Source organism: Rhipicephalus sanguineus, chromosome 9 (genome assembly GCF_013339695.2).
Source record: "Rhipicephalus sanguineus isolate Rsan-2018 chromosome 9, BIME_Rsan_1.4, whole genome shotgun sequence".
Taxonomy (NCBI): domain Eukaryota; kingdom Metazoa; phylum Arthropoda; class Arachnida; order Ixodida; family Ixodidae; genus Rhipicephalus; species Rhipicephalus sanguineus.
The window spans coordinates 58,112,401-58,122,508 of NC_051184.2; the positions used below are offsets into that span (position 1 = coordinate 58,112,401).

Genomic DNA, 10,108 nt, shown 5'->3' on the forward strand with positions numbered 1-10,108 from the left:
TCCAATTTACAAAAATTTCACCTACCCCTCCCCGCCCCCCTTTTTAGTTTAATTTTTAGTTTTAAGCTGGCTTTGCCACAGGAAAACGTCTTCTAAGAGAAAGCCCGCTTCGTTTTTCTTTTTTTTTTTATTCTCGAGGTGTTATTCGAAATCTCATTCACGAGGACAGTTGTTTTACGAGATCCCCCATTTCTTCAGCTAAGACGAGCGCTAACACGTCATTTAAGATGTCATCTGTGGCTGATGACGAACTACGGCAGATGATCGATGCTCGTTGCCACTTCGGCTAACTTCTTCTGTATACCTGCGATGCGTAATAGCACGCAAATAGAACCCACGGAAGCCATTTGATATCCGTGTTTATTGATAACCCCTGAAGCTTTGTCGTCGCCTAATTTATCGTTTGGAGAATCCCGCATGGTAGAATTGCGCCGGGCCGGGTGCTGTAGGCCGTGCGCTTTGGGCTTGCCCGCCGTACCTGGGGAGACAAAAAAATCGGTAGGCAAATTATTCATTGGATCGAGGCTGTATGAAGGTGAAGTTGCCTTTACAAGAGCAGTAGCCAACAAAGGCGAACATTTACAACCGTATAGCCAATTCGAGCCATCGCTAGCCACTAACACTATAGTAGGGTACAACGTTTGAGGACAGCGCCATTTCCACATCAAAGGCGGACGCACACAAGCCTGCGCCAACGCAGAAGATTTGCGGTCTGTCAGTTGATACATATACTTGAGGATAGGAACCAGTCAAAAGGTGAAGCAAAGAGAAATGGTACACACAACGATTGCTGTGTGTGCCACTGCTCTCCTCTTTGCTTTGTCCTCCGGCTGGTTTCACTGCTCAAGAACCTGCGTCAATGACCCATGAGCGTGCATCCTAGACTGACGTTATAAGCCAGACGGTCGACCCCGCCATCGAAGCCGAGCGGGACTATTTCTCTAGTAATAATAATTGTAGGGGTTTGACGTCCCAAAATGACTGTTGCTCTAGTCCCAGAGGCAGCAGGCAGCCGCGCTTAGGGCAATTTGGCGGAGCCTCTTCCGCCTTCTTACAGGGGCCCTGTAACCCCTTTTCAGCATGGTCAGAAAACGCTGCCGATCGGTAGTCGAGACTCCCGAGAACACGCGAGCCAAACATTATAGCGCAGCACGCGGCCTGGGATTTACAAGAAATTCTCAGTCAGCTCTGATGCTATTTCAGCAATGATGCTATTTACTCAAAATCACTGCGTCAATGAAGTTCCACGCCATTGACTGATTTGAACATGGCGCGCTCGGTAGTTGCTGCGGCTCGGTAGTTGACTGATTTGAACATGGCGCGCTCGGTAGTTGCTGCGGTAGTTGCTGAGGCCGCCACTAGGCCGCCTGCGCGCGAACTCGTTCGCACTGAAAGTACGGCGCTCGTTCGAAGACAAAAACAAAAAAGCGCTCGAGTTCACGAGGCGCACGTCACGTACAGTCGCGCTCAATATGACTTGCAACACGGGAGCGCGTGGCCTCTCAACTTTAATGATTGCGCACGGCTTGAACTTGCTTCATTTCTGTAACTTAATATTATTTTCTTATTTGGGAACATCCCCCAGTGGGAGAACAGCGTTTAGTCGTAGATATAAGCGCTAGTGGAAGGAATGCCAAATCTTCAATCTCGTGAGGCCACACGCCCCCAAGTTGCAAGTCATATTGAGCCCGACTGTACCTTCTTTCTCCCGTGCCATCCCTCCCTGCTTAGCTTCCAGCGCTTTCGTCCGGACGAGAGAAGAGAAAAAGCAATCACAGCGTACGACAAATCTCTAACTCCGCTCGTACTTGACGGATTATAAAAAATTTATTTGTCAAGAGCAGCAACGCTAAGCGGCGCTGCTGCTCTTGACAGGCAGCGCCATCTCTGGCAGAAAGATAGAAACTGGGGTGTCAGCAGCGCGCGTTTTCCCTTCTCTCCAACGCGTTGCCGCTCGCTTCTGTGCACGTGCAGAGCTCTCGCGGCGCCTCAAAATGTACCGCCTGCAGCGCGGGTTCAATAAGATCTCACAGCTGGACAAGCACTTCCGAAAAGCGAACTTGATAAAAGGAGAAAGGCTCGTCAATCACGTTAATGGTGAAGAGCAGTCGATCGACGACAACGACGCCCGACTCAAAGCGAAATGCATTTCCCAAGTCGCGATTACACCGTGTAGGACTATACCTCCAGGTAAGTCTCATTCTGTCATGTTAAAGATCAATAATGATCCACATGCACTCCGAAATGAAGCCGTACACGCTATCGATGTTCTGCGGTGTGGACTACAAATCATATGATTGTTGTTTTGATATGGCATGCTTACAGTAGGAGCCGTGTACTTTCGTGAACAAACGTTTGCGGCGTGCGAAAAAAAAGAAATTACACGGCCATGGCACTGTTTCCTGAGAAGGTTAGAGTCATGTCCTCCGTGCCGCTGGAGAATCACCCGCCGATTAAGACGCGAGGCAGCTAGCTGAGCTTTAACCACTGTGAAGCAAGATGAACTGCTCGCCTCGTTTTTTCGACTCTCGCGTCATGCTTGCAGTCTCTTTTTCTGATATCGACTTGACAGGCGTGTAAAACCTGCTGCGCGAACGCGGCTAGAAAATCGCACAAAATCAGAAGGTGGTTACTTCAAGGTTGCAATTGCAAAGCATGTATTAAGTGCCAGTTATATTTAGCGGCTTAAATATATATCATCCTAATAAAGTGACAAAAACAAAGCAAAGCTGCAGAACGATGTCAAAGCTTGCTGAAAATGCAGACGTCTGTTCCGGCGTGATAAAGCAGCCTTCCCTACGCGTGAATTGCAGGCGCCGAACTTCTGACAATGTGCCGAGTTCAGTTGAATTCAACCAACCGCGCAACGCTAACGGTATACGTGAGTGTGAACGTTCAACAACGACGGGTAGGTCTCACGAGCACGGGGAATCAAAACACAAAGTGGTTTCACCTACAACCGCAACTGAAATTTCACAATGCGAGAAGACAGCGAGTAATCATTGCTGTAGTCGCTGTGTGCATGCCCTGCGTTACTTACCGATTCAGGTAGTCGAAACGAACGAAAGCGATGAACTCAGACAGCCAAAATAGAAGGCGGGACAGCGCTGTCAGCTATCCACGCTTGCCGCCTTTATTTCACGCGCGACACGCCCGGGAATCGATACAGTTTCACACGTGAATCGCGTGCCTTGGTGTTGTGCGCACTGTTGTGGCAGCGCACGACGGAGCAATACTTCGACCTCGCGTCCACTTCCGTGGGATCGCTTCTGCCATCGCGGAAATGCGCAGCTTCGCACAGCAAGGATCTCGTTTCAACGTGCCGAGCTGACGGCCCCCCAGTTATCCGCACTGACAGAAGAACGCGTGCACACGTGCGCTACCGCTACCGTGAAAGGGGCTGAGTTGGCTGAGTCGGCCGCGCCAAGTTCCAGAGCTTTCCGACAGAGCCGCGGCGCGGCTGGCGCGGCGCTGTCGTCGCGCCGCAAACTTGAGCTTGGGTTCCCTATAAGCTCCATTAGTGAGGCCATTCCATGGCTACTTGAAAAAGTGTTGCACGGCCCCTTTAAGTTGTCTCGGACTAGAGTCAGAAAACATGGACTAGAATAGGCAGCGGTAGTCAACACAAGCTAGTGCGTGTAGTATATGTTGCCTCTCATATGAGGCGTTCTATTTTGCTTAATTTTGTTTGTTGACGTTCGTCTTCTATTTAGGTAAGTAATACCACGGTCCATTTATACATGGTAATGCTCTCGTGCCCCATAAGAGAAGAAGGGTGGAATAGGCCCGGAGCTGCAATGCACGCACTTGCAATATTAACGCGACAGCATTAAATGGACACTAATGAGAAACAATGAATCGGTTTAGATCGATAAATTGTGCCCTGAGAACTCTAATGTCGTTATAATTTCGCCATCATAGGTTTATTAATAGAGGAGAAAATCAAGTTCGAAGTTTCATTTCTAAATTTCACGTCTAAATCTCCCCGTGTGACGTCACGGATTTCAAGGTGTACTATTTATCGTACTTTGGCGCCATTGGCTCAACAAAATAACCCTAGACTTGGTATGCTAAGTCTATGGCCCCCTCAGAGGACAATGTACTTCATTTTTACCGATTAGGAGCTACGTAGTCCCTAGTAGGCGCCGTCAAAACACGTGACGTCACGGCGTATGGTGCGGAAACTTCTAGGTGTCGTCGCCACCCACATTTTGTTCTTACGCGAAGCGTGGTGTTTTTGGTATCGTGAAAGAGTACTTTACTAATATGAGAAACATCGTTTTGCTCTTTAGTGTCCCTTTAAAGAGCTCGTTTCGCAGAAATTCCGGTGTCGGAGTCGTTGGTTTTGAGCGAAAAATCAGCGTTGTTGTGAAGAAAAATTTGAGAAAGATGGAAATAAAATAAATAATAAAAAAACTTCGGTTCGAGTGAGAATCAAACCGAGGCCTTCTGCGTGGCAAGCAGGTGTTCTACCATCAGAAGCATCAACAAAATGAGCAGCTGCGTAGGTTCGCGCGTTGCCTTACGGACACGTAGGCAACACGCGAACCCTTCGCTGATTCGCAAAAGGAACAAGTATGGCGCAGTGGGGACTGCGGAATTGTACTTGCAGTAGGTTTTCTAGGAAATTACAACATTTCCCGCTAAAGGGGACCATGAGGCGATGCGAAGCCGGAGCACTTGCACGATCGCGTTCCGTTGGCGTTCGTTGGGCAACTTACCGACCTCGCGTCGTGGAACGCGAAGAGGAAAGCGCGTCGTGTCTTCCCTCTAATAATAATATCTGGGGTTTAACGTCCCAAAACCACGATATGATTATGAGAGACGCCGTAGTGGAGGGCTCCGGAAATTTCGACCACCTGGGGTTCTTTAACGTGCACCTAAACCTAAGTACACGGGCCTCAAACATTTTCGCCTCCATCGAAAATGCAGCCGCCGCGGCCGGGATTCGATCCCGCGACCTTCGGGTCAGCAGTCGAGCGCCATAACCACTAGACCACCGTGGCGGGGTATGTGTCTTCCCTCTAGCCTGGCCGTTAATTCTCACAGGGCGAGCGGGAAACGCAGTCGGCAGGCGCGCGAGAGGGGGGCAGCGTAGGAGAGGAGAGAGAGGGGGAGGGGACGCGCATGCACTGGTGCTCATCGCGGCGTTGCGCAGGAGAGAATTTCGCCATGTCTAGCCATTGGTCTAGCCCGCGTTTCAGAGGAAGAGTGGAAAGGGGGATGAGAGAGGGGTAGTGGAGAGGGGAGGAGAGAGGAAAGAAGAGGGTGGAATGGGGAGAGGGGTAGAGAAGAGGGTGAGGGGCGAGGGGGAGGGGAGAGAGGAAGTGGAGAGGGAAGTGGAGAGGGTATGCGAATGCGCTGTAAGGGTGGTCACGCCGCACACCACCACCACCACCACCACCACCACCACCACCGGATTGAACTCCGCCATAAGATACTTCGCATCTAATAGTTTGAAACGGCCATTGTTACGTGCACAGACGTTCGTTTCCTAGCGGCATGGTAGAGGCATGCACCGAGAACCGAAGCGAGGCTAGCAATTGAGAATGCGATGCGCACGCGGCCCGATTACGCTATCGCGTTGTACTCTTGAAGACAAAGCTCAAGCATCTTCTAAGTTTTATTTAATAAGATTGCGCGAGCTTCGACCACTGGACTTGGCAGTGCCTAATGTAGGCGAGAAGTAAAGAGATTTGCGGCGCGATGCGAAAGCGCAGAAAGAACATGTGTGTGCGAGCACCGCCTACTACGCTGTTTGCTTAGAGTTGTATATGCTGCCTGTCAGAGCTATCTGTGCGATTATGTGTTCAGGAATCCGGTGTGAAGGTGGTCGTCGTTGCTTCTCTCTGATATCAGAAACTACTGTATCCGAGGGTCAACGCTCGCGCAATTAAAAAAAAAAATGTAAGCCTATACATGGCAAGATCTTTCAGTGCGCATCGCCGTGCAGCCACTTTCACGAACCCTTAATTCCTTGATTGCACGACCAGAAATACTCCGCGCGTCAGGTCATTAGAGGTCATTTCTGCTTCCTTCAGAAAGAAAGAAATAAACGTATGGCCGCTCCACTACTCCGAAACCTGAGGAAGGGCATAGCAAGGGCACCCAGCGATTCCCGTTCGTGGAGTTCCCACTGCTCCGTTTACTAAAGCGTAGATGACGCCAATCTTTGAGGTAAGCATACAGGATCTCCCCGGCACGGGTAGAATCTTGTTAGGGAGATTAGAAAACTTGGTGTGCGACATGCGCTCTACTTTTTGCTACGTTTTATCGACTTCCAGCTTGTTACAGTCGTTGAGATACACGTCGTCTGCAGCGAGTTCCGTCCGATTGTTTCCCCCATCAAATGTAGCAACGCAGCGCCCGCGAAGCGCAGGGGGAGAGGCATTCGCTTGGTCGGCGAGGCGGTGGCGCCCTCTCTCGTGCGACGCCGGAGGTAGTCGCATGTTTCCGAAACGTTTTAGCTATTCTAACGCGATAGCGTTAAAGAGCTCGTATCGCAGAAATTCCGCCGTCGGTGTCGGCGCCGTTGGTTGTGAGCGAAAAATCATCATCTTCTCCGTGACCGAAAAATCGAAAAAGCTGCAAATAAAATAAATAATAAAAATGTTGGGTCCGAGTGAGAATCGAACCCAGGCCGCCTACGTGGCAAGCAGGTGTTCTACCACGCAGCCACGCCTCCGCTTGGAGCTGCACTGAAAGCAACTTTCATGCTTCCCAAAAATACGCGTCCTGTATACAAGTGCCACAGTACGAGATGTAATATCGCAGTAATATTGCGTGGTACAAGCGTACATTGTCATCGGGCGTCACACCATGTCAATATCATAACGACTTGGTGGTTTAAAGACAGCCGCCCATTACACAAAGCACACACATTACTGCGGGTATTCCCTTAAGACCACGTAGTGGGTGCATCGCAACTTCGAAAAGGTTTCTCGCGCATAATTGCTCCTGGTTTAAAGCATGCTACCCATTACATAAGGTACACATCTTAGTGCGCGCATTCTGTTAAACACTCGTAGTGTTCGAAGTGCGCACTAGGGGCAGGATATCGCTATCGCGTTCAACACTTAAATGCGAATCTTAAGCGTCCCCCAATTTTTAAGTTAATTATTGCGTTTACTATTTGATCATTTCAGTCAATTATATTATTTTAGACATTATTCGTTCATTTTAACCCAGTTTTGAGCATGGCTAGCCTTGCTGTATTGAGCGCTTTACACTCAGCGTGGTCACGCCACGTGAATAAAAATGACCCGCAACGATGGTCTAGTGTGTATAGTGCTCGACTGCTGACCCGAAGATCACGGGATCGAGTCCCGGTCGTGGAGGCCACATTTCGATTGAGGCGAAATGCTTGAAGCCCGTGTACTTTAGGTGCACGTTAAACAACACCAGGTGGTCCAAATTTTTTTCAGAGCACTCCACTGCGGCGTCTCTCATAATTATGTCGTGGTTTTGGGACGTTATACCCCAAGAATTATTATGGGAAATAAAAAAATGAATCAGATATCCAATAATAACATGTTTCTTGTTTTGCTTTATTCTTGTGGACTAGCACCTGCCACACTTTCTCGTTTGGTATCTCGGAAATGCTGCATGACAGGACATATGTTTCGTCGGTTATTACATTGTAATGAGTGTATTCACTAGAAATTCAACAAATATATTTATATAATCTTGACTTCTTTTTTTCACAGACTATGCAGTACTGTAATATAACAAAGGATTGATTCATTGAGAGTGCATAATTCTCTACTGCGTCGACTAGAAAACAATACTGGAAGCCAGCTTTCCAGCATTTTGATTTTCATAAATGTCACTTTTATGTGAACCAATAAAGTCTGTACAAATGTGCTATCTGTGGGGCATGCTTACATATCCTATTTAGTGTGGTCGCAGTGAGAGTCATACTTCAGCTGAGAAAGTATGTTTGCTGTGATAAAGTTTTGCTGCTAAAGCTATAGAAAACGAAAGTATACAAGCGCGCATGCTCCGAGAAGCGATACAAATTTTAATGCACGACGTATCTTAGCTATCGCCTTCAGTTCTTTGCATCGTTGTCGGGTAGCCTTCGCGTCGTACAAGCCGTTTCGTACTAGTTGGGTGTCCGCAGCAGCTCTGCGAACGTAGGCAGCCATTGGAAATGGCTGGCAGCCTGCGTTCGCACAGCGGCTGCGGACACCCGACTAAGACTGTCTCCTAAGAGACAACATTATTGACAACCAACAGACAATCAAGCCAAGGAAAGTATAGGGGGAGTTATTTGTAGTAATTATGGTATAATGGTGAAAAAATTAAAGTGGGCGAAAAGACAACATGCCGCAGGGAGGGACCGTGCCTGCAACCTTCGAATAACCCGTCCGATGCTCTACTAATGGAGCCTCGGCGGCGGTCATCCCCCCATACACTTTATCGGGTATATCCGTGCATTTAAACCTGGGAGTGTTTGTCAGCGCCGCTCGTAACCATGGCGGCGAGTGTGGAACACTCTTCTTTTGTCTTCTGGCGTCACGTAGCAAGTGATCTTCTTGCGAGCTGGCAGATGACCAACAATCCTTCGCATACTACCTGAAGGCATGAAGTCTGCCAGCACAAGACCCTCGCTATGAATGAAGGAAAGAAGGAGAATTGAAGGCGTAGTTTTTCTTTCTTCGACACAGCATTAATGACAACCAACAGACAATTGTCTGTTGGTTGTCATTAATGTTGTTTCTAACAACGAAAAAAATGAGCCCCTAAACTACCCTTCTGTCTTGTAAGAGGTGGTACCTGCGGTAACCAGGCTAGCCCTGCGCTGACGCTCGTCACCTCTCGCTGTTCGTCCAACACGAGATCCATGGTCGTCGCATCACCGTCGCCGTCAGCGTAGACGACGGCAGCCTTCCGAAAAGGGACGTCTTCCGCGCCGTTCATCTCCTCGTCGTCGTCGTCGACGCCGTCGCCGGAGACGACGTCCTCCTCCCGTTCCTCGGCGAGGCTTAACCGGGCCAGCTCCTGGCTCTGCCGGTTCACGAAGTTGTCCTCGTACGACCGGCGGCGGTAGGGCATCGCTTCGGCGGTCGCCGTCACCGCGGTCGTCTTGCGCTGCAGACGAGCCGTCTTGGACGGTCGAGAACCGGGGCAGGACCTGATGGCGGGACTCAGCTTGGCCTGGGTGCCCTTCGAGCAGCCGGCCTCGCGCAGGTCCCGCTCCGGGATCCAGCCGGGGAGCCGGGACTCGACCCCCCGGGTCGACAGCCGAGTGTCTGGCGGACGGACGTAGGTACCGTCGCCGGATGCAAAGTGCCTGCTGGAGCGAAGGGCGGGACGTGTTAAGTGTTCGATACAGGGATGTCTGGTGATCATATCCTATAGCCAGAGAGCCAGTCTGATGAGAGACGAAACGTTTTTGTCGCTAATAACACTGGATAATAATAATAATAATAATAATAATAATAATAATAATAATAATAATAATAATAATAATAATAATACGTGGACTATCTTTTCGGGACTGCGGCCGCGGCGGTCGCATTTTGATGGAGGCGATATGCTAGAGGCCCGTGTACTGTGCGATGTCAGTGCACCTTACAGAACAGCAGGTGGTCGAAATTTCCGGAGTCCTCCACTACGGCGTGTCTCATAATCATATCGTGGACTTGACACGTAAAACCCCGAAACATTAATTTTAGGACATTGATACTAAATACGCGAAATCCGAGGCAATAGTGAAGAATTGCGGCATAGAGCCAATACGAATAGCATAACCTCGACTTGACGACACTCCGCATTCCCAGGATTTGGGGACATCTGTACGTGACGCCATCTCTCGGTGGCGGCAGCGGCGTCCAGCCATAACTGAAGGGAAACATGCGAAAAAAAAAATCATATCTCTTGAAAAAAGCTAGTTGTCAGAAACGACCCCGGGTTTTATACAGCAGAGACCTACTAGAACATCCTCGTAAAATTGCAGTATCGAACTAAAGAGCGTGTGGCTTCCCAGGACAATTGAACACCACTCAGTAGAAACACATGGGGCTCCATTGTAAAATAATAAACACTCTGGAAAGCCACGCGGTTTGTAGTGCGTCGTTTTTGATAACTAGCTTTTTTCGTTAGA

At 49.2% G+C, this 10,108-nt stretch overlaps 1 protein-coding gene across 1 annotated transcript; it reads right to left on the reverse strand.

Annotated features, from left to right (window-relative positions):
* Positions 1-348: 348 nt before the first annotated feature.
* On the reverse strand, positions 349-9,354 carry LOC119405210 (uncharacterized). Its single transcript, XM_037672020.2, has 2 exons — positions 8,779-9,354; positions 349-478 (listed from the first exon to the last, which is right to left on the reverse strand). Exons 1-2 carry the CDS (start codon positions 9,352-9,354, stop codon positions 392-394), a joined length of 663 nt encoding a protein of 220 aa, XP_037527948.1. The 3' UTR covers positions 349-391.
* Positions 9,355-10,108: the final 754 nt, after the last annotated feature.